The sequence below is a fragment of the Somniosus microcephalus genome, chromosome 33 (genome assembly GCF_052327205.1).
Source record: "Somniosus microcephalus isolate GS21.2 chromosome 33, FLI_Smic_1.0, whole genome shotgun sequence".
Classification (NCBI taxonomy): domain Eukaryota; kingdom Metazoa; phylum Chordata; class Chondrichthyes; order Squaliformes; family Somniosidae; genus Somniosus; species Somniosus microcephalus.
The window spans coordinates 27,484,617-27,511,793 of record NC_141019.1 but is presented as its reverse complement, the minus strand read 5'-3'; the positions used below and the strand labels follow the sequence as shown (position 1 = coordinate 27,511,793).

Genomic DNA, 27,177 nt, shown 5'->3' with positions numbered 1-27,177 from the left:
ATGTGAGGGACACTACACAAGTATAAGTTGTTGCCTCACATCTGTTAGTGGTGGTTGCTGACAGTGAATGTAGCTGAGGTTTTTGCTGATCTCATCCTTTGCGGTGGAATTACATTTACATCCATTATCTCTGAGAGTGACAATCCTGGGTCCACGCAGCTAGAAGACCTACAGATCTTAATTTAAGTCGTCCGTTTTGCCAGTGAGGTCAGCCTGCCCGGGCTAACCTGCAGGCCGCTGGATTTGTTCTGAGGAAGCCACTGACAAGAGAACATGCAGAATGGCAGTGCCACCTGGAGCAGGCACTGATCATCACAGTGTGGAGCCGAGTCTGAATTACCAGGGTCATGCTAGAGATCTTGTTTGTAGTTGGGAGGGCTGGTGCGGATAGAGAATAGATCCAAAGGTTGGGAGTGTGACAAGACAGCTTGCAAAGGATTTAGAAACATTGTATTCTCTATCTCCCCCACCCCCTCCTCCAAGCTCCGCTAATAAGGTAAACCCATGGCATTTGAGATGGGCTCGGAAGACCAATTCCTCCTGATAAGTTTCCTATTCTCAACCAGTTGCTGCAAGGATTGGATAATGTCAGTTGAAGTGGAAGGGACCATTATTGAATGTGCTGTTGCTTTGTTTTCTAGGACTTCAAGCTGATTCCTGTAACTCAATCAGATGAGAATCCCTGTTACAACAAACACAGCCCAAGGCGTGCTACCCTTAAGTGTGCATCCTGTCCATCAAAATATGTAGTAAAAAAAAAACCCGACACAAAAAATCTACATTGCATAAGAATGAAACGTGTCCCAGTTGCTGTTTCTCGGTGATTACTTGCACACATTGACCCACTCACTGACCCAGCATTCATCGCACAGTACGTAGCAGCACCAATGGAAACGGCAGTGGCACCGCTCGCTTCGGCTCTGTTTGAGGATGTTGTGCCCTCTCCCGCAGCACAGGCTGTCACAGTTATCCATCCCTTGGCTCGTTTTATTGCAGACCCTGCCCCGTGTCCCGGGAGAGTCCGTGCCGAGGTCCTGTTCGCAGAAATCGGGAGATTTCTCGAAGTACACCATGTCCTTGTAAAACCTCCTCCTGTTTTGCTTCAGGCTGAACTGGCCTGTGTTTTTATTGTGCGTTTTGATGAGGACCGCATTCTGGAATCGCTCCTTTAACACAGCCCCGACCCGTCGAAAATCAGGGGTCACCTGCCAGCAGGTTTTAAACTGGCAACTGCCGGAAGTGCCGTGACATTTACACTTGCGTTTCATGTTGTCAATCACTGCCTGGAATTTAGAAGAAAAATAATCAAACAGAAATACAAAAGGAAGCACTGGAGCAATGAACAGACCTGCTAACCCCTCTCCAGCACCCTCTTAACACAAGTCAAATCAAAAGGAACCATATTTATGATCCGATAAGACCTCAGTTATCAGGTTAAAACCCTATCCCTTCCAGTACTGAATGTCTCTTGGAGCTGTCAAATCTATGATGTACTTGTAAATCGCCGGTGGTCCTGCTCATAGTTAGCCGTGGGGGAATGATATGTCTTTTAGCTGGAAAATAAAAAGGGAAAACTGCAAAAATGCTGGCAACATGGAACAAAAACTTGAATGCTGGAAATACACAGCAGTTTAGTCCGCATCGATAATGGAAAAAGGCAGGATAACGTGTGCTGATTTTGTCTTTTTGCTGTGTTTGTTGTAACAGGCTCAGAATGGTTACAGCGCCACCTGTGGCGCAACAAAGAACAACATGCATTATACTTACAGACTTGCCCATTGATTTCAATGGACTGGGGGCATTACAGTGTTACCAACGCAAGGGTTTTAATATATCGCTAGCAGATCTGTGGTGTTACTCACAGTGGGTCGCCTCACCTTGTAATTCTTGTCACTTTCTCATTCTGTGCTTGTGATTTCTCTGTGTATCTTTGCCTTGTGTCACAATGTACATTGGCTCCCGGTTAAGCAACGCCTCAATTTTACTATTCTCATCCTTGTTTTCAAATCCCTCCATGGCCTCACCCCTCCCTATCTCTGTAATCTCCTCCAGCCCCACAACCCTCCAAGATATCTGCGCTCCTCCAATTCTGCCCTCTTGAGCATCCCCGATTTGAATCGCTCCATCATTGGCGGCCGTGCCTTCAGCTGCCTGGGCCCTAAGCTCTGGAATTCCCTCCCTAAACCTCTCCGCCTCTCTCTACCTCCTTTAAAATCCTCCTTAAAACCAACCAAGCTTTTTGGTCATCTGTCCTAATATCTCCTTATGTGGCTCGGTGTCAAATTTTGTTTTAGAACGCTCCCGTGAAGCACCTTGGGACGTTTTACTATGTTAAAGGCGCTATATAAATGCAAGTTGTTGTTGTTTGCAATAAATGTGTTTAGGTATGATGATTTGTTTTTGTACATTGTGTGATTTCCCCTGTACCCCCTGACCTTTTTTTTTTTAATCGTCTACTGAGCTGGAAAAAATAATTGGGGAAAGAGAAGGCGAAATAGAGGTGGAGGCGAATGGGCGGGGAACAAAAATGAAGTAGAGGGAGACATAGACTGTGAAAGCCAGAAAAAACATTGGGTGAAACGATCGAGTGGAAGGGAAATTCTGGCATAGGATGGGCTGCAAGCGGCTGAGAAGAAAGGATTACAGCTAAATCACAGTGACTAGCTGCGAAGGATTGCAGCTTTGAGGGGAAATGCGGTGGAGGAAGAAATAGAAGCTGGGTAGGTGGAGAGCGATGGTGGGATAGGGCGCGAACATCAGAAAAGAGTCGGTTAGCGGGTGGAAAGGTCAGTCTGGAGCCAGAGCGGAGACAAAGACACAGGTGGGGTAAAGTTCATCGAGAGTGGGGTGCAATGGAGAAAATGAACAAGACTAAAAGTATAACTTGCAAAGAGGAGGAAAACATAAAATGTTTTAAAAGCCAGCAAAATATTAAAATGAGTTTAAAGTAAGAAAAAATTAAAAGGAGAAACAAACCGGACTCACTCACAGTAGACGGGAGTTCTACAGAAGTGGTGGGAACAGGTCAGCAGGTTGCGGGGCACGGAGTGTGATGTGACAGCCAGGTCAGAACTAACATTGAAACTCCTCTTATAGTGCCAGCAGCATCACAGGCAAACAGGTAACCGTGAGCGTCTTAACATGAGAATCCTCATAGGAAATGTTTACATAGCAGTTTTCAATGGAATGGGCAACCCATGTGCTGATTTTGAGATCTGAAAGGGACAATGAATGATGGGGACAATTACCAGGTATTGTGAGCTTCATGACCTGTGATTTCTCTGATTCTATGTTATTGAATATGATGCAGAAATGGACCAACAATTCTCAATTCACACTACACTTTGAATGAGCTATAAATGACATGAAAACCCTTGAATAATTAAAGAGAGGCCTGCTACCAGTATAAAGGCTATTTCTTTGTGCTCGCTGAAAGAGTTAACAGAAGAACTTATGAATGGAAATCTTTTCTTACAAAAGCTGGATGTGATTTTCTGTTACATTGAGGGACACTTCTCATCGTGATAGTTACGTGATATGTGGGCACCCGGGTCCTGTTGCAAAAATGTTGAATCATGCCACTATGGCGGCCAATTTAAATGAGTTGGGCCATTATTTCATTATCTTCTCATATGGTGACGTTACAATAGGCCATTCCATTCTGTTCAGTTAAGAAAATAAGTCACAAGAGCCAACCAAAATGATGTCCGAAAGAGCTTGTGCGGTTTCTTTGTAGTTTACTGATCTACCACCACACCCACATTGAAAATGAGTCACTAAATGGATTGTTTCAGTAGTAAAGAATCGACAGGCAAGCAATAAAGAAAGCCTCCAAAGAAGCAATGCTGCACTATGGATTCCAGCCAGACATTGTCCCATTTGCAGTACCCACCGGGCACAGAAGGCATCAAGTGAATCAGTGGCCACCGCATGGGCATAGTCCATGGCCACCCAGGTGTGTGGTAAAGATGTGTACCCTGCGCCCTCCTTCAGAGGCCCAATGCCCACCAGGACAACCACAAGCGCAGGGGCGCAACTAATAACAATCAGACAACCTCTTCAAACTAAAAATGTGTGGCAGTAAGTTTAACCAACAATTTGCAAATCTGAGTCAATGAAGCACTCAATATCCTACAGGTCCCACTGGTGGAAAACTTCAAGCAAACCAATGGACACCACATGGTCACCCGGGCATGACTGTCAAAATGTGAATATTCCAGGTTGTCACTGTATTGGTACAGTATGCCCATGTTTCCATCTTATTGGCACTATACAAACTAGTAGCTGTTTTAATGTGCATTCGATGTAACGCAGATGTATAAATTGTTAAAGGTTAATATTGAACACTTTGCCATACTATGCAGATAGTCCTGGCATATAATGGATCTAACGTTCTATCCACCTGCATTATACAGAAACGCTGACCGTAATATTTCTGATCAATGCGTTTTTTGTGGAGATTAGAAAATGTTGGCCTAGAAGTTCGCCTCGGGCAGTGGCACAAAGCGGGCGGTATCGGATGGGCCGCCCGTTATACGCAGCGCCTTGCCCATCCGATGCCGGCCGTTTTGTGCCACTGCCCAAGATTAATTTCTAGGCCGTTGTTTATTTGTTACAAAATGGTTTGGTTGAAGTGCGTTAAGTGACCAGAAATCGAAGTCCCAAAACATTTTTTCGCCAATACTTGTTTCCCCTGGCTGGGGAGTCTAGAACCAGGGGTCACAGTCTCAGAATAAGGGGTCGGCCATTTAGGACTGAGATGAGGAGAAATTTCTTCACTCAGAGGGCGGTGAATCTTTGGAATTCTCTACCCCAGAGGGCTGTGGAGGCTCAGTCGTTGAGTGTATTCAAGACAGAGATCGATAGATTTTTTAATATTAAGGGAATCAAGGGCTATGGGAATAGTTCAGGAAAGTGGAGATGAGGTCGAAGATCAGCTATGCTCTTATTGAATGGCGGAGCAGGCTCGAGGGGCCGAATGGCCAACTCCTGCCCCTACATCTTATGTTATGTTCTTATGCTCATCCTATTCATTCGGGTTACATAAATCATGTTTTGCCGTTTACTCTTGTGAATAGGATAGCTTGCTGCCCGGATTACAGCCCAAGTTTCATTACGGACATTGACTCGAGGAAGATTCCAATGACATCAGGATCACACTCACAGCGGCAACACGTCAAGACTCACCTGCACCTGATGTTCAACACCTGATGCCCAGCCAGAGGAACTGTACTGCTGATGCTGCAGCTCTCTGGCTCCTATATTTCTGACTTTTTTTAAATCCTCATCTCATGAACACAGCAAGAACAAGAACGATCTCCCTATTGATAGATACCTTAGCGTCAAGCTAACGTACAATTTAGCGTCAAACTAACGTACAATTTAGCGTCAAACTAACGTACAATTTAGCGTCAAACTAACGTACAATTTAGCGTCAAACTAACATACAATTTAGCGCTGCTGATGTGCACTTTAGCACCGCTAATCGATAAGCACGCAGTATAGACAGGCCTATTGCTCTATTGAGGGTGAGTGGGCTATTGGTTCTTGTAGAATTGGAGAGGCTCCAAAATTCTCAGCTCTTTCCATCAGAGTAAAAAGTGTACATTGCTCTTTCACACAGACCCTCCTCTCCCAAAGTTGCCATGTTATAAAAAGGATATAGAGGCACTGGAGAGGGTGCAGAGAAGATTTACAAGGATGATACCAGGAATGCGAGGGTATACCTATCAGGAAAGGACGAACAGGCCGGGTCTCTTTTCCCTTGAAAGGAGAAGGCTGAGGGGTGACCTTATAGAGGTCTTTAAAGTTATGATAGAGTAGACACAGAGAATGTTTCCACTTGTGGGGAAGAGCATAACTAGAGGCCATCAATATAAGATAGTCACCAAGAAATCAAATAGGGAATTCTGGAGAAACTTCTTTACCCAGAGAGTGGGGAGAATGTGGAACTCGCTACCACAGGGAGTGGTTGAAGCGAATAGTATAGATGCATTTAAGGGGAGGCTAGATAAACACATGAGGGAGAAGGGAATAGAGGGTTATGCTGATAGAGTTAGATGAGGAAAGACGGGAGGAGGCTCGAGTGGAGCATAAACGCCGGCATGGACTGGTTGGGCCGAATGGCCTGTTCCTGTGCTGTATATCCCATGTAATCCTATGTAAGGTATAACGTACAAAGTACTGAGAATCCATTTCATAGACACCGTTGTGTTCTTGCGAAAATGATGAGCATCAAGCTTACAATGGATGGCCAACACACGATGGGTTGCTTACCTGCCTCCCCAACTTATTGTTATGGAGTCTCATTCTCCCGTGGATGTCTCGCGATGTCTCTCGGGAATCCAGAAAGTCCCTGGAAAATTTCTCGCCGAATTCGATGTCATGGTTGCAGTCACCCCATTCCCAGGAGTCCTGGATCCCGGGGAAATGCTCCTCAGGCTCAGGGATGGAGACAGGGAGCCCCTGGGTCAGGGCCTGAACCCGAAGCTGGTGGAGTTTGAACCGCAGGTTCTGATCATCTTTTCCTCTCCGCTTCTGGTCGCAACCGCAGCCATTCAGCTTTCCCAAGCTGCAGGCAGTAGCCACGGAGTGGGTGACTCCCGCGGCCAGCAGGGAGAACATGAACGCGCTTTCCCGGAACCCTGCGCGGGCACAATGAGATGGGGGTTACCAGCTGGCAATTCAAGGGTGCATTACAATCTTACTGAAAAAGAAATACTGCACAGAGAAGCTTCTTACAGAATGGTAACCACACAGAGATTGCAATAATGGGGAAATCAGCCTGCCTGTAACAGACAGTTCCATCATTGCTAAATGTGAGAGACGTATCTCTGAGATTAATACCTAAAAAGATGCCCCATCGATCAATCACAAAATGAAATCATTTTTCACACGCTTTATTGGGCTAGTTCTGAAATGTTACTTCAGAATCTCGGCCATCTCTTTAAGCACAGTAACATAACAAACAAAAATCAAATAACATAGGAACAGGAATGTTCTGATGAAGGGTTTGACCTGAAACGTTGGGTGCGATTTTGCCAGCCCTGGGAGGCGGGACTGCCGAGAAAATGGCAGAATTTGGGGGCGGGTGCCCAACCTGCCTCCGTGCCACCTTGCCAGGAGGCGGGTAGCCGTCTCGCGCCGGGTCCCGTCTCCTTGGAGGCGGGAAGGGATTAAAGCCTATTAACTGTCTGTTAACAGGTAGCTAACAGGCAGAAAATAGGATTATCCCCTTTTTGCCCTCACAAGTGCGGGCTTTCCGAAGGCTCCAAAACCCGCCAGCTCAGCGAGGCGAGTACTGGGTCTGCGGGGAGCCAAAGTGTGCTGTGGAGGTGAGTGATGGGTGCAAGAGTGTAGAGGTGAGTATCTGAGGTAAGTGGAAAGTGTTTGTAAAAGTGTACTTACCTTTGTTTCTTCCTGCAGGCTTCAGTCGGTGTGTATGCGGAGAGTCTCGGACCTCCATGTTGGAGATGAGAGATGGCCGTTGCATTCTCAGATGCAACAAACATCTCATTTCTGTAAAAGAAAGAAGGTTGATGAGGTCTTGAATTCAAGACCTCCTCAAACTACAGAGAATGTCACTGTTTGACAGAGCTGTCAAACGATGACAATTCATGTCAAAAATTAAGCTGGGCGGGCTTAACAAGGTCAATCAAGGGAAAATAGTGTAGGTTGGCTACAAATCGATGGAAGTGGGACATCGACCCGCCAAGCAGCAGTCCCACCTCCAATGCGCCCCCATTAACAAAATCACCCTCGTTAACTCTGTTTTTCTCTCTCCACGGATGCTGCCTGACATGCTGAGTGTTTCCAGCATTTTCTGTTGTTGTTATTTCAGATTTCCAGCATCCGCAGTATTTTGCTATTATAGGAACAGGAGGAGGCCATTCAGCCTCTCCAGCCTGTTCCGCCATTCAATTACACCATGGCTGATCTGTAGCTCCATCTACCCGCCTTGGTTCCATATCCCTTAATACCCTTGCCTAACAAACATCTATCAATCTCAGTTTTGAAATTTTGAATTGACTCCCAGCATCCACAGCCATTTGAGGGAGAGAGTTCCAGATTTCCACCACCCTTTGTGTGAAGAAGTGCTTCCTGACATCACCTCCAAACGGCCTGGCTCTAATTTTAAGGTTACACCCCCCCTTGTTCTGGACTCCCCCCCCCTAGAGTAAATAGTTTCTCTCTATCTACCCTATCAGTTCCTTTAATAATCTTAAACACCTCGATTAGATCACCCCTTAATCTACTATAAGCTACAAGCTGTCCTCATAATTGATCCATTTTAGCCCTAGTATAATTCTGGTGAATCTACACTGCCTCCCTTCCAAAGCCAATATATCTTGTGGGGGTACCTTCACCACACGGACTGCAGCGGTTCACCACCACCTTCTGAAGGGCAATTAGGGATGGGCAATAAATGCTGGCCTTGCCAGCGACGCCCAGATCCCCTGAATGAATATTTTAAAAACCTTTCCCGAGGTGCGGGGCCCAGAACTGAACACAATACTCCAGATGGGGTCTATAACCAGAGCTCTGTACAGCTGTAACATAACTTCCACCCCTTTAGATTCCAGCCAGTTTTAAATAAAGCCCAACATTCCATTAGCCTTTGCAATTATTTTTTGTAACTGTCCACGAGCTTTTAGTCATTTCTGTCCACAGACCCATGAATCTCTCTGCTCCGCCTCAGTTTCTAGCTTCTCGCCATTTGGGTTGGGGTCATTACGTGCAAGAGTGATTCAGCCACAATACACACTCAAGCCCCAAACTAACCAGGAGCCCCACGCACATCTGTAATTCATCCTGAACATCTGTTATTTTGTATATTTTTTTTTATTATGCAAGGACTTTTCCCCTCTCTTCTTGCCAATGTCCAGTATAGAATCAGGGCGGATTGACTCCACAGGCCGGGGCATGGTCTTAGCGCCTTGAGGATGGGGTGCGAAGTTACAGGAACATAATTTGCAGATTTTCTGAAAATGCAGGAGAATAACGCACTGTGTATACTTCACAACCCATTTAAAGATACCGCTTAGAGGAGCTAGTTCCCATTAGACGCTTGATACCATCTATATTGTACCATATTTTGTTTAAATGCACCGCACATGGATTTATATCGATGCTCTTATCCGGGGGCATATTACGAAAGCAGCTCTTCAGTGTTTACGGGACCAAGATGTCACGAGATTGAAAACATTTCTGCGATTATTACAGAGAAGCATGCAGTCAATACGTGAAGTTATATTGCACAACAAGATGCGCCTCACAGCTGCCTTCTGTATAAAAGAAAGACTTGCATTTCAACAGCGCCCTTCACAACCTCAGGACATCTCAATGCGCTTCTCAGCCAGTGAAGTGCTTATTAAAGTGCAGTCACTGTTGTAATGTAGGATACCAATTTGCGCACAGCAAGCTCCCACAGACAGCAACGTGATAATGATCAGATCATCTGGGGTTTTTTTTTAAGTGATGTTGGTTGGGGGATAAATATTGGCCAGGACACAGAATCATAGAAATTTACAGCCCAGAAGGAGGCCATTCGGCCCATCGTGTCTGTGCCGGCCGACAAAGAGCGATCCAGCCTAATCCCACTTTCCAGCTCTTGGTCCGTAGCCCTGTAGGTTACGGCACTTCAAGTGTATATCCAAGTACTTTTTAAATGTTGTGAGGGTTTCTGCCTCTACCACCCTTTCAGGCAGTGAGTTCCAGACTCCCCACCACCCTCTGGGTGAAAAACATTCCCCTCAAATCTCCTCTAATCCTTCTAACAATTACTTTAAATCTATGCCCCCTGGTTATTGACCTCCCTGCTAAGGGAAATAGGTCCTTCCTATCCATTCTATCTAGGCCCCTCATAATTTTATACACCTCAATTAGGTCTCCCCTCAGCCTCCTCTGTTCCAAAGAAAATAATCCCAGCCTATCCAATCTTTCCTCATAGCTAAAATTCCCCAGCCCAGGCAACATCCTCGTAAATCTCCTCTGCACCCTCTCTAGTGCAATCACATCTTTCCTGTAATGTGGTGACCAGAACTACACGCAGTATTCTAGCTGTGGCCTAATTAGTGTTTTATATAGTTCAAGCATAGCCTCCCTGCTCTTGTATTCTATGCCTCGGCTAATAAAGGCAAGTATTTCATATGCCTTCTTAACCACCTTATCTACCTGTCCTGCTACCTTCAGGGATCTGTGGACATGCACTCCAAGGTCCCTCTGATCTTCTGCATTTCTCAGTGTCCTACCATTTATAGTGTATTCCCTTGCCTTGTTAGCCCTCCCACACCTGGGAGGACTCCCCTGCTCTTCTTCAAAGTACTGCCGTGGGATCGTGTGCACCCACCGGAGAGAGCAGATGGCTGGTGAAACGTCCCACTCCGATTGTCACAGGGTGAAGCACTTATTGCAGATCCTCCGCATGTGCGCAAATAACGCTTGACAATTCGGCATATTTGATCCAAGCCTGTATACCCAATGTACCAAACTCAAGTTTGGTCGCTGTAATTGTCTGCCGCCCCCAACCTATCGTCCAGTGCAGCTCATTAACTCCCAATGTGTGCGCCCCAGATCTCAATCAGCGACTGAGATCAAAGAATCTTGCAACTCGGCATCGAACGAGAGATGCAGAAGCGTCCGGAGTGGGAAGGGGGAAAAGCCTCAATTCCAGTTAGCGCTTAAATATTTTGTTTCGAAGCACGTTTGTTTTTGCATTTTGATGCAGGAATGCTCATTCGGCCTGCCAAGTCAAACAAACACTGGGCTGTCGTAATTAAGCGGCAGGGAGACGATCTTCAAATAGTCCGCCTGCGACTGGGGGGGGGGGAGGCAATTGTGAGTCTTGCTGGGGCGGGGTGTGGCTGTGAATAAGTGGCGAGTGAGTGAGTTCTCGCTCACACACCCAGTGCAAAACAAAAAAGATACTGGTCACTAGTAAAGTTTAATTGATATTCGGGAAGGGAGGAGGGGGGGGGGAGCACCGTAATTCCGGGCACACCGCCGCATTGATAAGGTGAATGGAGTCAAGGGTTCCAGCAAATTTGCTCAGAATGTGGACTTTGAATGTGGAGTCGGAGCTGTGATCAGGGAACTCACATCAAACGGGAATAGAGATGTCACTATGGGTGGGTGTTTAAAAAAAATTATTATTGTTCAACAGCGAGGGTGGCGTCAAAACTCGCCAAAGTAGGTCAGACCAAGCTCCTGCAGCGGTGGGCTGGCTCCGACTGCTGCAGTCTCTCACCTGGGATCGTCAGTGTCAATCCCAGGCGAGTGGGACTCGCTGCCTGTCACTTACACTCGGGGAGGCATTCCTACAATTTACACAGGATCACACAGGATTACTTAGGATATACAGCACAGAAACAGGCCATTCGGCCCAACCAGTCCATGCCGGCTTTTATGCTCCACTGGAACCTCCTCCTTATCAGCATAACCCTCTATCCAATTCAATTCAATTCAATTCAAATCGCTTTATTGGCATGACAAGTTACATCTTATGTTGCCAAAGCATCATGTGTTTATCTAGCCTCCCTTTAAACGCATCTATACTATTTGCCTCAACCACTCCCTGTGGTAGCGAGTTCCACATTCTCACCACTCTCTGGGTAAAGATGGTTCTTCTGAATTCCCTATTGGATTTCTTGGTGACTATCTTATATTGATGGCCCCTAGTTATATTCTTCCCCACAAGTGGAAACACTCTCTGTATCCACTCTATCAAAACCTTTCATAATTTTAAAGACCTCTATTAGAAAGTGTCACAACTTTCAAATGGAAAACGTAAAAAAAAAACCTCTCAATCGAAATTACCTGGTTTATCTCTCTCGTGTCTTGTGCATCTCCCCTATTTACACGGTGGCTGTCCGTTGCCCATTTCTAGCCTGCACTCCATCCTGCCTCTCTGTCTCCCTGTTTATGTGGGGGGGGGGGGGGGATTCCCTGCCTTTCTGTTCATGTTGTGTCCTCTGTAGTTCCTTCTCTCCCTGTGGCCGCCTCCACCTTTCCCTTGCACCTGCACATCAACTGCCTAAACGCGTTTCTGGGAAAATCCCTCTGGATTAAGTTGGACCCGCGCCTCCCCTGGTTTAACCCTCTGCGCTCCACACTCCTCTGTGTACCTCTGCTCAGGATGACGGTGTCTTGCAGGATCTTTCCGCCGTTCTCCAGGGTCGAGCAGTTCCACCGCTGGTCCCAGAGCTGGTGTTGGCATTCGTGAATGGCAATCTGGATCCCCTGAACTGCGGCGGCGGTGACATCTGGACTTCTCACGCACAGACCCAGTTGACGCCTGCTGAGCCCTGGTAGGGTCAGGCAAACAGTGTTGGCAGTCAGGATCGGATCTGCTGGTATCTTCAGTCCCAAGATCTCATTCCCAGCAACACTAACCCAGAGGGAAATAACACACAATAGGACAGGCAGCAGGGTTAATAATAATCAATGCACACAAAAGATTGCAAAAAAAAACCACGTTTTATAAATGACTCATCTACTGCACTGTTACAATAACAAAGCACAATGTTACGCAGGACACAACACAGGCTGTGCGAGACTCCACTCCGAATGGTTTCTTACCGGTAGACGGTGAGGGAGATGGTGAAAAGCAGAGAGACGTGTCCGGAGTTTGATGAAACTGCCATGGCAGGATATCAGATCGGCGCAAACAGATCGGTGCAAGGGACTATTGGGAAGCGCCGGGGAATGATCTCCCGAACCAGGTCTGGCAGCGAGAGTGTCAGGATCATTCCAACCTCGTCCTCAGTGTCATGTTTCATCTCCTCCTTATAGCCGCTAGATTGAGTCAGTCAGGATTTGGAAACAGTCACAGGAGAGAAAAAAAAGTCCCCAGTCAGTTCAAAGACAGATTGAATGTAGATAGATCAGTCAGTCTTATTTTGCCAGATCACTGACGCTTTCTATCTCTGTCACTCTCTATCTCCCTCTATCTTTGTACTGTATTTCAAGCTTTCCCTCTCTCACACCCTTTACCCTCGCCACCCCTCCTGTCTTTTCCTCCCTCCCACCCACACACTCCCTCCCTGTCATTTCTCTGTCCCACCCCCTCTCTCTCTCTTTCACTCAGTGTCAGTTGTGGCTCAGTTGGGAGCACTCTCGCCTGCTGAGTCAGAAGGTTCAAATCAAATCAAATCAAATCAATCAAATCAAATCAACTTTTATTGTCATTGTTAGTGCACAAGTGCAGTACAACGAAATGTAGGCTTGCGGCTCCCGAGAGTGTACATTTGGATTAAGACATTTAAACATTCAACATACATTTGGCTTGTAGTATATTAACATAAACATAACCATAATAAAGTGCATTGGCAGATGTGCAGGCTTTAGAGTTTATTTGTGGAGTTCAGTAGGATGACAGCCCTGGGAAAGAAGCTGTTCCTAAATCTCTGGGTTCAAGTCCCACACAAAAATCTAGACTGACCCTCCAGTGGAGTGCTGCACTGTCGGAGGTGCCGTCTTTTGGATGAGATGTTAAACCGAGGCCCTGTCTTGTGTCTCAGGTGAACGTAAAAGATCCAATGGCACTATTTCGCGGAAGAGCAGGGGTGTTCTCCCCGGTGTCCTGGGCCAATATTTATCCCTCAATCAACATAACAAAAACAGATTATCTGGTCATTATCACATTGCTGTTTGTGGGAGCTTGCTGTGCGCAAATTGGCTGCCGCGTTTCCCACATTACAACAGTGACTACACTCCAAAAAGTACTTCATTGGCTGGAAAGTGCTTTGAGACGTCCGGTGGTCGTGAAAGGCGCTATGTAAATGCAAATCTTTCTTTCTCTTCTAGCTCCCTCTCCTCTCCTTGTTTTCTCACTCTCCCTCACTCCCTCCTTCTCTTTCTCTCTTCCCCCTCTCCTCTCCTTGTTTTCTCCCTCTCTCCCTCACTCCCTCCTTCTCTCTCTCTCCTTTCCTTGTTTTCTCACTCTCCCTCTCTCCCTCCTTCTCTCTCTCTTCCTCTCTCTCTCCTCTCCTTGTTTTCTCCCTCTCTCCCTCCTTCTCTCTCTCTCTCCCTCTCTCTCCTCTCCTTGTTTTCTCCCTCTCTCCCTCCTTCTCTCTCTCTCTTCCTCTCTCTCTTGTTTTCTCTCGCTCTCCCCACGCAGCTGCATCAAACAGATTGGCAATTTGAAAGGGAATACTTTGATCGTTATTAGCGCATCATAAATGTTCAAGTGACCTTTGAAAATAAAAGTTAATTGAAGTGCATCTGCTGAGAGGAAGCTGGCGGCTCGGCCAAGTGATACAGGGCAGGGGAGTGGTGCGCACTTGTTTTCAGCCACTTTCCCTGTCTGGTTGCACCATATTCCCTCTCTCTCTCCTCCAGCCAGCTCCTGCTCCTGGCTGTCTTGGCGCAACCTTTAGTAAACGGGACCTCCTCCCTTCTCAACTCTTCGTCATGTTTAACTGCAAAATTCAATACACTTATTAAAATATATCTTCAAACATAGCAGTTGACATGACAAGCCAACCATTAATAGCAGTACAGCGTTTAACTTAAATTATACAGAAGGCAGCTAAATATACATCAATTCATAAACCAAACCCAAGTGTTTTCAGTTTGAGATGTATCTCGTACAGGGCGCGCTGTGCCCTTCAATGTATCCCCATTCCGTTCTCTTTGTACAGATTTCATTATTTGAGGGGGGTTTTCAGAAACTGCATGTTTCAAAACACATTTAAAAAAACACAGGACACCTATTGCTTGCTTGACAGCCGCTGCAAATCAAAGCAATTCATTTACAGGCCTTTGCGACCTTTCCGAGGCGCCGCACAAAATGCAAGTCTTTTTATGTTTTGGCCACAAAACAGTCGGCACCAGAATGGGAAAGGCGGAGTGGGGGCTTTGCAATGACAGGCAGCGACGGAAGCATTGCCAGAGGACCGCTGCTCGGGGGGACGGGGAGTTTGGAAATGGCTTAACAAAAATCATCAGCTGTTTTTGCGCCTGTCCGACATCTCCGCCCTCCAATAAACAGTGCTTGCAAGCATCCCTTCTATCGTTAGCTAAATTGTCTGCTTACACTCGAGGTATTGTATTTTAAAACTGTGTGTGTGGACTGTATAGAAGTTAGGTATTGGCAGTGTTGGGGAATTCAGCTTGTGTTTTATACCCAGACAGATACAACTGATCGTGTGATCCGTTTTGAGTGCGCATTTGAAACAGATTTCACAGAGGCCACCAGAGAGCTTCGTGGATTTCAGTGGCGGCCAACAGACGTGTTAAAAGGCAGCATTTCAAATGATCTTATTCCATCCGATCAAAGATGCATTTAACTGGGAGGGCCGGAACTGCAGTTGGCTGGGAGACTCGATTGCTGCCCTTTCGTCTCTGCGACCCGGGTGTGAAACAAGCCCAGACTGATCGGGTGATAGGTAATCTCTCTCTCTCTCTCTCTCTGCTGGCTGTGAAATGATTGTGGTTCACTTCAACACCAGGGGGGCAGAAACCGTTCGCAGTTCCGTGCAACTTGACACTAACTTTGGCAAATGTGAGGATTCGCAGCGATGCAGTGGCGGTGAGAAATTCCTCTGAAGTTGGAGTTAAGACGTCTTGCGAGACTGAATAGGAGGAGCTTTACTATTGTTTCTTCCTGGGGCCGCTTGATCCCGAGATTGCGAGCAAACCACTGCTATTGACTGTGAAAGAACTCGTGAGGGGTTTTTGCAACTTTGGGAGACGCCAGTTGTGAGCACAAATGTTCAAATATCGATTTGGCAAGCGTTTTATTCTGAAGTCAATCGAGTATTTGGCTTCTGGAAGCTCTCCGTGCAAAGTCATTAACAGTCGAGATCCATATTAATAAAACTACTGGTTTGTGTTCCTTGATTTCGGTTCATTTTGGGGGAAATGGAGCCTTTAGTTCCACTGGCGAGTGTCAGTTCCACTGGCTTAGAACAACGCATACTAAGTAAAGTGTATTTTACAATGCCCAACAACGTGGCTTCAGCCCAGTCTTGGGAGGGGAGAGGGGATTATTACCACACGTCTGAGATTCCTCGTCCCACTCCTCCCATACATAGCTCTGGTTCAGACAGGAGGAAAAGGACGCCCAGGCAGAGTTTACAGTTTTCTGATCCAGGTCGGAAATCGACCTTCTCCCGAGATGTGCCTATCCAACGCCTTCTGTTGAATATGGTCTGGCTCTGCGGGCCTTGAATGGCGTAGTCAGAACAAAGCAAACTTTGCCGACCAAGGCTGACACAGAAAGTAGGGGGTCCACCGCCCCCCCCCCCCCTCCTGCAGACGCCAAGGCGGATTGAGGGTGGCTTGTGACTTTTTATCATCGGCATCTAAACAGCGGCGCCCAGAAACGTGTCATTTTGAGATTGTGTCAATGAAGATATACAGTTAGGCCCATTAAAGCTCCGATGCTGAATATTGTACAGTGATAACAAAGGTGGAGAAGGAATGGAACACACTTTGATGTATAGCGGACTGATTAAACAATAGATTGTTGTATTATTATTCCATGTCTCCTTACCATGTACCAGCCTCACTCAGGACTCGGTGTTTGGGGGATGTTCTGGGACTTCTCCACAAAACATTCAACATCTTAGGGGGTTCAAACAATATAAACGATACGCCCGTTTCTGTTGTAATATGCAACTTTTACACAGGATTCCATCGGATATACAGCACAGAAACAGGCCATTCGGCCTAAGCAGTCCATGCCGGTGTTTATGCTCCACTCGAGCCTCCTCCCGTCTTTCCTCATCTAAATCTATCAGCGTAACCCTCTATTCCCTTCTCCCTCATATGCTTGTCTAGCCTCCCCTTAAATGCATCTATACTATTCGCTTCAACCGCTCCCTGTGGGAGCGAGTTCCACATTCTCACCACTCTCTGGGTAAAGAAGTTTCTTCTGAATTCCCTATTGGATTTCTTGGTGACTATCTTATATTGATGGCCTCTAGTTATGCTCTTCCCCACAAGTGGAAACACTCTCTCTGTATCCACTCTGTCAAAACCTTTCATGATTTTAAAGACCTCTATTAGGTCACCCCTCAGCCTTCTTTTTTCAAGAGAAAAGAGACCCAGTCTGTTCATCCTTTCCTGATATGTATACCCTCGCATTTCTGGTATCATCCTTGTAAATCTTCTCTGCACCCTCTCCAGTGCCTCTATATCCTTTTTATAATATGGCGACCAGAACTGCACGCAGTACTCCAAGTGTGGTCTAACCAAGGTTCGATACAGGTTTAGCATAACTTCCCTACTTTTCAATTCTATCCTTCTAGAAATAAACCCTAGTGCTTGGTTTGCTTTTTTTATGGCCTGTGTCGCAACTTTGTGATTTGTGTATTTGTACTCCGAGATCCCTTTGTTCCTCTACCCCACCTAGACTCGACCCTCCAAGTAATGAGTGACCTCCCTATTCTTCCTACCGAAATGTAATACCTCACATTTATCTGTGTTGAACTTCATTTGCCAATTATATGCCCATTCTGCAAGTTTATTAATGTCCTCCTGTAACTTGTTGCAGTCCTCCTCAGTATTGACTATCCCCCCCCCCGCCCCCCAATTTGGATGAACATTTCCTCTTTCTGTCGGTTGTAAGAATATTGTATAAAACGAGTAGTCTTGAACCGTGTTGGGTGTGGGTCTACAAAGTAAAACTACCCACAAACAGGCAGTCTCATCCATAGAGACCATGCGTATGGCTCCTGGGGGTGGATTGGGAAAGTTCACACAGGTCCAAGGCTCTTGCGAGGGTTGGGTTAAAGCACATAATTGGGATGGAGTAAGAGAGGTTGATTCTGCATCTGGCTATATGTTAGACTTCAACTGAGCGTTCATGATACTCATACTTCCGTGCCCATTCCAAACAATATTCCTCTCCTGGGCACTGACCCTGTACATTAACACAATTCATCTGCTCCCTACTAATGAAAATCTATTTCTGCGATTAGCAACACTGAGTTCTTTTCACATCTAAACATGGAATAATTTAAGAAAACAGCATATAAATGCATAAATCATGCTATTGTTTGTAGTGGTGTAAATATGCATTATTGATAGATTTAACAATGTGCTAAAGGTGTTGAGAAGGGAGAAAAAAGGTTCAACCATATACTGTCCAGGATCAGTGGTGATAGAAAGACTTGCATTTCCACAACACCTTTCACAACTACTGGATGTCCCAAAGTGCTTTACAGCCAATGAAGTACTGTCACTGTTGTAATGTGGGAGCCAATTTGCACACAGCAAGGTCCCACAAACAGCAAGGTGATAATGACCAGATAATCTGTCTTTTGGTGAGGAATATTAGCCAGGACATCAGGAATAACGCCCCTGGCTCTTCTTCGAAATAGTGTCCATAGGATCTTTTATATCCACCTGAGAGAACAGACGGGGCCTCAGTTTAACATCTCATCCGAACGATGGCACCTCGGACAGTGCAGCACTCCCTCAGCACTGCACTGGAGTATCAGCCTGGATTACTGTGTTCAAGTCTGGAGTGGAACTTGAACCCACAACCTTCTGACCCAGAAGCGAGAGTGCTACCCACTGAGCTACAGCTGACACACATTTCAGCTTTGCCATTGCACTCAATTATGTGACACAGAACCAAAGTAGAGACAAGTCCTGGTCATGCATTATGAAGTGTCAGTGGCACAGACAGCGCTTCATTCCTGGTGCCCCAGCCCCTTTCGAATTCTTGTCACCGAAATAAATGGGAAATTCCGAATGACATCACTTGATGGGCCACAACAAGTTAACATTGTTCACATTCTGCGAACGCTTTGATAGCTGGAGAATCTTTTATGCTGTGCAGAAATATACCTGCTTCACGATAATGTCTGAAGTTACAATATGGAGACATCAGCGATAAGAATTGCTACATTGTACAGAATGAGAGGGAGTGCAGGTCACACACATCATGCTTCCGTACAAAAGGCGCTTTGGAAAAGTATTCAAGTGTAATCACACATTCTGAGAGGCCCGAACCAGGCAGTATTCACTCAGATGGTTTGGGGAATTGCGAGGGCCTTAGCTCAACCCGGAAACACTCTTAAACCCAAGTGTCGAAGTAAAATGACGAATCGCAAGCTTTAGATCCCAGCATGGAGATCCACAAATCGTTGCCAATTCATGGGCCCATTAGTCGGATCGATTACAGGACAAAGCCAACGTGGTGCCTGCCACTTGCATTCGGGGACATAAGCTCGAGACAGTTGATATGAATCATAGACAAAGTGGTCAATGTCTTTCTTACAAAGTGTGCCGGTTTCATTTCGATACAACTACCTCTGATCACATTGTTCTTGCTTGTCCTTCTTACGACTAGAGAACAACTAAGTTCCCAAGGCCATTCCAACCTCCAGTAGAAAGGGCCCTGGAACTGAGTGGAAATTGCCCAACGCCCAGGGGCCCGCAGAGTCGCACTCTTAGTTAACTTCAGAAATGACTTCCCCCTCCTATTCGAACTTGATCGTGGATCGGGAAGGGTGGAGGCCTGCTGGACAAGCGCTTCCCACCCCCAGAACGTGTCCTCAACACAATGCCCTGGATTGCTGCATTGTACAGCACATAGGGCAATTCGAACTTCTGCCCATAAAACGGGCGATATCGGATCAGGAGCCCCGTTATACACCTTTCCCAATTTCCTTTGACTGCAAAAGAAGCGTATAACGAGAGGCCACCCATCGCCAAAAAGAAAATGACCCTACTGTACTTTAAACTCGGGAGGTGTTCTTGTATATCTGCATATGCACACAACCATGCTTGTACTCAGAGACACCCGTACACAGCGCCATCCCCACACAGCCCCGTGCAGAACCTCCCTCACACACACCCATAAGTACTAACACCCATTAACATGCATATAAATAAAAGTGTAAAAATCCACACAGACCCACACACACATACATACACATGCACACTCCCCATACACATGCACAACCCCTACACATACCTAGCACAAAGGAAGATGGTTGTGGCGATTGAAGGTCAATCATCACAGCCCCAGGGCATCGCTGCAGGAGTTCCTCGGGGCAGTGTCCTTGGCCCAACCATCTTCAGCTGCTTCATCAATGACCTTCCCTCCAACATAAGCTCAGAAATGGGGATGTTCGCTGATGACTGCACAGTGTTCAGTGCCATCCACAATTCCTGAGGTAATGAAGCAGTCCATGCCCGCATGTAAGAAGACCTGGACAACGTTCAGGCTTGGGCTGATAAGTGGCAGGTAACATTCGCGCCACAGAAGTGCCAGGCAATGACTATCTCCAACAAGCGAGAGTCTAACCACCGTCCCTTGACATTCAATGGCATTACCATCGCTGAATCCCCCACCATCAACATCCTGGGGGTCACCATTGACCAGAAACTTAACTGGACCAGCCACATAAATACTGTGGCAACAAGAGCAGGTCGGAGGCTGGGTATTCTGCGGTGAGTGTCTCACCTCCTGACTCCCCAAAGCCTTTCCACCATCTACAAGGCACAAGTAAGGAGTGTGATGGAATACTCTCCCCTTGCCTGGATGAGTGCAACTCCAACAACACTCTAGAAGCTCGACACCATACAGGACAAAGCAGCCCGCTTGATTGGTACTCCATTTACTATCCTTAAACATTCACTCCCTCCACCACTGGCGTACCATGGCTGCAATGTGTACCATTTATAAGATGCACTGCAGCAACTTGCCAAGGCTTCTTCGGCAGCACCTTCCAAACCCACGAATTCTTCCACCTAGAAGGACAAGGGCAGCGGGGGCATGGGAACACCACCACCTCCAAGTTCCCCTCCAAGTCACACACCATCCTGACTTGGAAATATGTCGCCGCTCCTTCATCGTCGCTGGGTCAAAATCTTGGAACTCCCTACCTAACAGCACTGTGGGAGCACCTTCACCACACGGACTGCAGCGGTTCAAGAAGGCGGCTCACCATCGCCTTCTCAAAGGCAATTAGGGATGGGCAATAAATGCCGGCCTTGCCAGCGACGCCCACATCCCATAAACAAATTTTAAAAAGGAACATACTCCCATACACATACACAACCCCTACACATACACACTCCCCATACACCCTTTACATATATACACACACTCGATACACATACCCCGTTATAACACACACAATACACACACTCCAAACACATACACACCTGTATACACATGCTCACCACATACATGTACACATGCATCTCATACACCTGCATATGCACCCCATACCCATATGCACGTCCCCTATACATATTCCCCATACACACACACCACACACATCTCCATGCACGTACACACGTACTTCACATACACCCGTACACATATAGCTATAAACGTAACCCCACACACACACGCGTTTGTGGTGAGAATTAGAGCCGAAGAGGTCAAAAGCTCCACTCCCAAAACCAAAATGCTCTTCCCACCCGATATTATTTTGTACATTCGCTGCACGCTCCCTGTGTCGCCCCCAGGTGCAGGTGGTGGAAATTCCCCAGCACTGACAGCTTCAGCTGGATGAGCTCAAAGCAAAGTTCAAACAGTTATTAAGGTAACATATTTTAAAATCATTTCAATGATGTAATAGGGAGTATTTGCCTCGTTTTTTTATGGCGTTGTCGGAGACGCTTTAGAATCACAATGTTGAGTTATATGTGGATCTCAAATAGTGACACGTCTACGGCTGGTTGACCCACTGGTGGCATTTAACACACAACACAAACAAACCAAGGGGTAAGAATTCCTCTGCTCACCAGAGAATCACATTACTGTTCGGGTTTTTATGATTCAAACGCTTCTATCAGACGACTCTCTCCACTGTTTTAATGGAAGCATTTTATTTTGAATGGATTCCATTAAAATATTGGACAGGGAAACTTGGTAAGAGCGTGTGTAGCATAAACAGGGCTCACAGTAATATCGACTCAGGTGTCCTGTTTGTGCACAGATGATGGGGTTGGGTATCAGCAAGTGAGTCACTCCTTCCCCAACACACACAAGCAGAAGACAGCGCTCAGGAGCAGCGTTTGTCCAAATTCAATAAACCAATGATTTATTTTCGCGGGTCTGGCTTCATGTTGGCTCGATGTTTTAGCCAAAACAATCGGTGAATGTGAATTTTCGGGAATGTCCTTTAAGCAGGTGACAGTTCTCAGTCGTTGCATTTAAAACACCCATCTGGCCTGCTAGCCTACTGACAAAACACCTTATAGATCGGTGCAGCCATATACAGCGAGAGAGCTGTGCACACATATATCAACTCCAACTCAGATAACTGGGCATGCACAGGCCCACACATTAAGCCCAGGTGGAAATGCACACCTATTTATACACATGCAGGCTCACAATCCAACTTTATTATACAAATATACTGAAACCGGGGGAGTCACAGAGCCAGGGACGGTCGTGCGCGCGCACATAGAATGTCAGCACTCTGGCAGGCTCTGATACTTAATCCTGAAGAGCTGTATGTACTTGTTAATCTGAAATACCTGCTGAGGACCACCATACCAAAGTAATGAGCTATCCATCATCATTGAAAACCGATCTCTAACCTTAATGCTCCAAGTACGCCTAAGGTTCCCTGTCAGGCAGCCTTCATTCGAAACACTGCAGACCAACCCCAGTATGGTCTCACCAGGTTAGCGAGCCATCGCCACTTTGAACTTTTCTTTTGTGGTTTCAACAAAGTGGAATCTCTGGAGTGTACTGTGCAATATAAATATGCACATACACACAGACACACATCCATACACACATGCATGCACACAGACACACATCCATACACACATGCATGCACACATACACACATGCATGCACGCAGACACACACCCATACACACATGCATGCACGCAGACACACATCCATACACACATGCATGCACGCAGACACACATCCATACACACATGCATGCACGCAGACACACATCCATACACACATGCATGCACACATACACACATGCATGCACGCAGACACACATCCATACACACATGCATGCACACATACACACATGCATGCATGCAGACACACATCCATACACACATGCATGCACGCAGACACACATCCATACACACATGCATGCACACACACACATATGCACACAGACACACATCCATACACACATGTGTAGGATTCGCAAAATCCAGAAAATACAGTCTAGATTGGTAAAACCCCTGAAATGGCCACATTGTGAGAACACAAGATGGAGTTGGCAGTTCTCATGGCTCAGTTCAAAAGGACACACCAGCAGTATCTTACAGCAGCCTGAGTCATCACCGATTAGAAGATTCCAGAACTTACTGCTATTGATATGATAATATGGTTACAGCAGTAACGAACTCGTAAACAAAAGTATTTGCACCTGGAGGTGCGCTAATTGCTAGCAAAACGCAAACCCATCTCTGAAATCGCTGAGCACAGAAAAAAAAACCATTATCTGTACCAAACTCAGAGGGATACAGGACAGATCCCATCAGTTTCATTTACAAGACATTAAAATAAAGTACTTGCTTTTGTCAAAGCAGCCTGCCCATTACCTTGACAAAAGAAAACCCCTGATTTGGCGCCGAGATAAGGACAAGGAAACAGTATAACTGTTGAGGGAAATTCTAACAGGCTAGATTCATTCAGTGAGATTCAGACAGATCCATCACAGATTCACACAGACACGAGGTCAAGGACAGAGCACGGAGGACCCACAAGATTGTGCAGGAGAGCACATTCAGAAGTTCAGTCCAGATCCAAGACCATCAGGAGTTCGAAGGCCGAGTGGAGAGGAGACGGTTCGAGGAGTTCGGAGGACTTTCAAGATTGTGCAGGAGAGCGGGTTCAGGAGCCGGTCCCATGAGGAAGATCGGAGATCCCGGACGTCACAGGAGTACCAAGATTAAGGACGGTTTTAAAACTCTGGTGAGCATAAAGGCCCAACTCGACCTAGCTGACCTAGTTGAGGTATATTTTAGCAACGGGAGGGTTTGTAACATTAAGGGTTTTGTAATTCAGGAGTGTGATTTATCCCTCGATGTGTCCGTGCGCTTTTCCCACCCCCATTTTAGTATACCGCTGATTAAGAATTGTTGTATGATTTAAGATAGTCAAAGTTATTCCTTGTGTGTTAAATTTTAGTTCCCATTGGGAGACGTGCTAATGATTTTTGTCTAAATTGATTCTTGCATTCTCTGTGTTTATTCTCCTTGAAAATAAAGATATTTCTGATTTAAAACTCACCTTGTCTCACCTGATCCATTTGTCTTCCGAGTCACAAGTTGGGCCACACATCAAGGTTGTCTGGCAATAAGCCCAGTGTCTAGAACCGGTGAGGGGGGAGCGCTTCGGAACCACTCACGAGCAGTGCGAAATCAAAACCGATCTAGCACACCATAAGCTCGTTAAAACGACCCCTTACAGAATGGCGACCCAGATGGGACACTGGCTACAGAAACCTTGTGTGGTGGACAAAGACTCGGGTGAGACAGATGTTATGGAAGATAGGTTAGCCTCCTACGTGTGCGGTAAAGTAAATGTAGCGAAAAAATGGGTGTATGACCTGTTAGGAGCCGAGCGTCCCCTAAAGGCAGCCGCCCAGTGGACGGCTAGTAAAGAGCACTGCAAGGGCATTGAGAAAGCGGTGTGGCTTATGTGCTATAAAAAGCAGGTTCTGGTACTGGACCACGCAGTGGCCAGTAAAGAAACCAAGATTAAGCATTTGTCCCAAGAGCTGCAGGAAAAGGTTGCAGCGGAAGGGAAAGTGTTAGTGGCTCTGGAGGCCATAAGCCAAGAGAGGGCAGCGATGGTCCGGGACCATCGGGGGAAGGTAGAAAGGTTGGAGGGCAAGATAGCTGAGCTGGAGGGGAGCGCTAGGTTCAGGGTAGAACACATAGAGTATCAGGCAAGAGAATCCAGGGAGAAAGAGAGGAGATTAAAAACGGAGATTAGCCGCCTTACAGGGGAACTGAAGGCACAGGAGGAAAAGGTAGGCGAAGTAAAAGCAGCCTATAAGCTGGCCTACGCTCAAGGCTTTGAGGAGGCAGACCACGGCCCCTGTAGGCAGGAAATAGAAAGCCTGAATCTGGCATTGGCCAGGGCAAAAGGGATGATATGCCTCATTAGCCCCAAGGTCAGCCAGGCTGAGTTCAACGGTAACCCAAGCAGGGAAGTCCCGCAGGCAGCCCCCAGAACAAAACGGGTTAGGGAACCAGAGTTTTCACAGCCACCACCCCTAGCCCCTAGTTTTCCAGAGGTCTGGGATCAGGAGGGGGTGGAGGATGAAGAACCCAAGGTAGACCAGGGTAGCCCAAGAGAGAATCAGGGACCGGGACCGGTGTACCCCATGACACAACGGAGGTACGGACCACCCAGTGACGACGGGGAACCTGGGGACATCCAGAACCAATTCCTGGTGCCACACGGTACGCAACAATTGCGTTCCATGGTGAGCTACATCCCCAAGCTCACCATGAAGGGGGACCCTTCTCTGCACTTTAGGGAGATAGAGCAGGCGGCCTGTGTGAATGACTGCGATGAGGCAGAAAAGGCCAAAATGATGCTGTTCTCCCTGGGTAGCGATCTCCTCCAGACGCTACCTGATGAGTGTAAGAGGGGTCAGGAGAATTATGGCAAGCTCAAGGAAGAGATCCTGGAGGCCATGGGGATGAACGAGGGGAGTCCGTTCTCCCGGGTAGAGAAAACAGTCCAGCTCCCCAGGGGAATTCCCGCAGGCGTTCGCGGACAGGCTGTGGCCAGTCTATCAGGATGCGTGCCCGGGAATGCCGGCGCGAGCACGCCTGAACGGGGAACAGTTAGTTCACTGGCTAAGGTGCCTTATGAACAACTCCCTGCCCCACGTTCGAATGCAGGCAATGGCCTGGTTCGACCCCCGAAACCCTCTGACCACGGAGGCGACGGTAATCCGCCAACTCACTGTCACCTTTAGAAATGGGAGGGATAGTGAGACACCCCAGCAAACAGGGGAGGTTTGTGAGGTCAGGCCTGGTGGCCAGCCCCATAAAGAGTGGCGCCAGGAAGGGAGCCATCCCAACCAAAGCAGGCAAACGTGCTACGGTTGTGGGAAGGAGGGGCATTGGTGCAAGGACTGTAAGAATCCCTGGAAGGACACAAGGGAAAAGGTTCCCACAGCCCCAGTCCAAAAGGCAGAGACAGAAATTGCTCCCGCTGGGATCGAGTCATTTTTAGAGGCCATGCGGTCTCTTCTGACTGGCCAGGGAAGTACAGCTGCTGTAGTTCCCTCCCCCACCTCTGCCCCCCCCACAATGACTAGAGCCAGCGCAGCCTGTCGACCTGTGTCCCCCAGAAAGACATGCACAGGAAAAGACCTCCAGTAAAATGGAGGAATACCTGCGGTGCCAGGTTGCGGAGGCTAAGTTAGTTGAGCAGGCTTTAAGGGAGGAGAACGCTAGGTTAACAGCGAGGGCTGGCAGTTTAGAGGGTCAGCTAAAGGTTTTTAAAATGGTTCATGAAGATTTTCAGCCACCAGAAGCGGGTGGTGAGGGGATACCTGCCCCCAGTACAGGAGTGGGTAGGGAAGAGGAGATAAAACTAGATTACTGGCTAGCTGCCAGGTATATTAAACAGTGCAAGCTGTTTAAGCCGGAGGCAGGGAAACAGACAGCAGGGGCTGAAAAGGCCAGTAAAGAGTTAAACGCTGTAGGGGAGCTGCAGCCACAGGTCACACAGGCTGGACGTGCAGCCTGCGTGAAGGGAGGCGTGGTCTCATCTAAACGGGAGACTCCCCCATTGTTCTGGGACCCAGGAGGGGAGGAGCCGGAGGTCTTAGGTCCTGTCCCTGGTTACCCAGAAGGGGAGGAGCCGGAGGTCCCAGGTCCTGTCCCCGATCAACCAGAAGGGGAGGAGCCGGAGGTCCCAGATCCTGTCCCTGGTCATAATGAAGCCGAGTCGGAGGACGAAGGTCCCGCCCCCGACTGCGGTGAAGGGGAGGAGCCGGAGGTTTTAGGTCTTGCCCCTCAGTGTAGCATTAGAGAGGTGGCGTCTGGGGGTGGGGACTCTCAACCTGGAGTCCCAGGTAGCAAAGAGGTGCCTGCCGCTGACCCAGAGCCTAGGGAGGCGGAGCCTGCGGGAGGAAGCCCACAGCCGGCAGTCGTGGGGAAGCCACGAACTGCAGCCAGGGCCAAAACTCCAGCCAAGGGTCTGACCCATGAGGAAACCTCTTATGTGGTGACCGTCAGACGGTCAGATAGAAA

At 47.3% G+C, this 27,177-nt stretch overlaps 1 protein-coding gene across 1 annotated transcript; it reads right to left on the bottom strand.

The window, feature by feature from the left end:
• Positions 1 to 403: 403 nt before the first annotated feature.
• On the bottom strand, positions 404 to 12,757 carry LOC147097041 (protein Wnt-10a-like). The gene is made up of 4 exons (XM_085972558.1): positions 12,577 to 12,757; positions 12,123 to 12,385; positions 6,277 to 6,644; positions 404 to 1,283 (listed from the first exon to the last, which is right to left on the bottom strand). The coding sequence occupies exons 1-4, from the start codon at positions 12,639 to 12,641 to the stop codon at positions 825 to 827; spliced, it is 1,155 nt and encodes a 384-aa protein (XP_085828684.1). The 5' UTR covers positions 12,642 to 12,757; the 3' UTR covers positions 404 to 824.
• Positions 12,758 to 27,177: the final 14,420 nt, after the last annotated feature.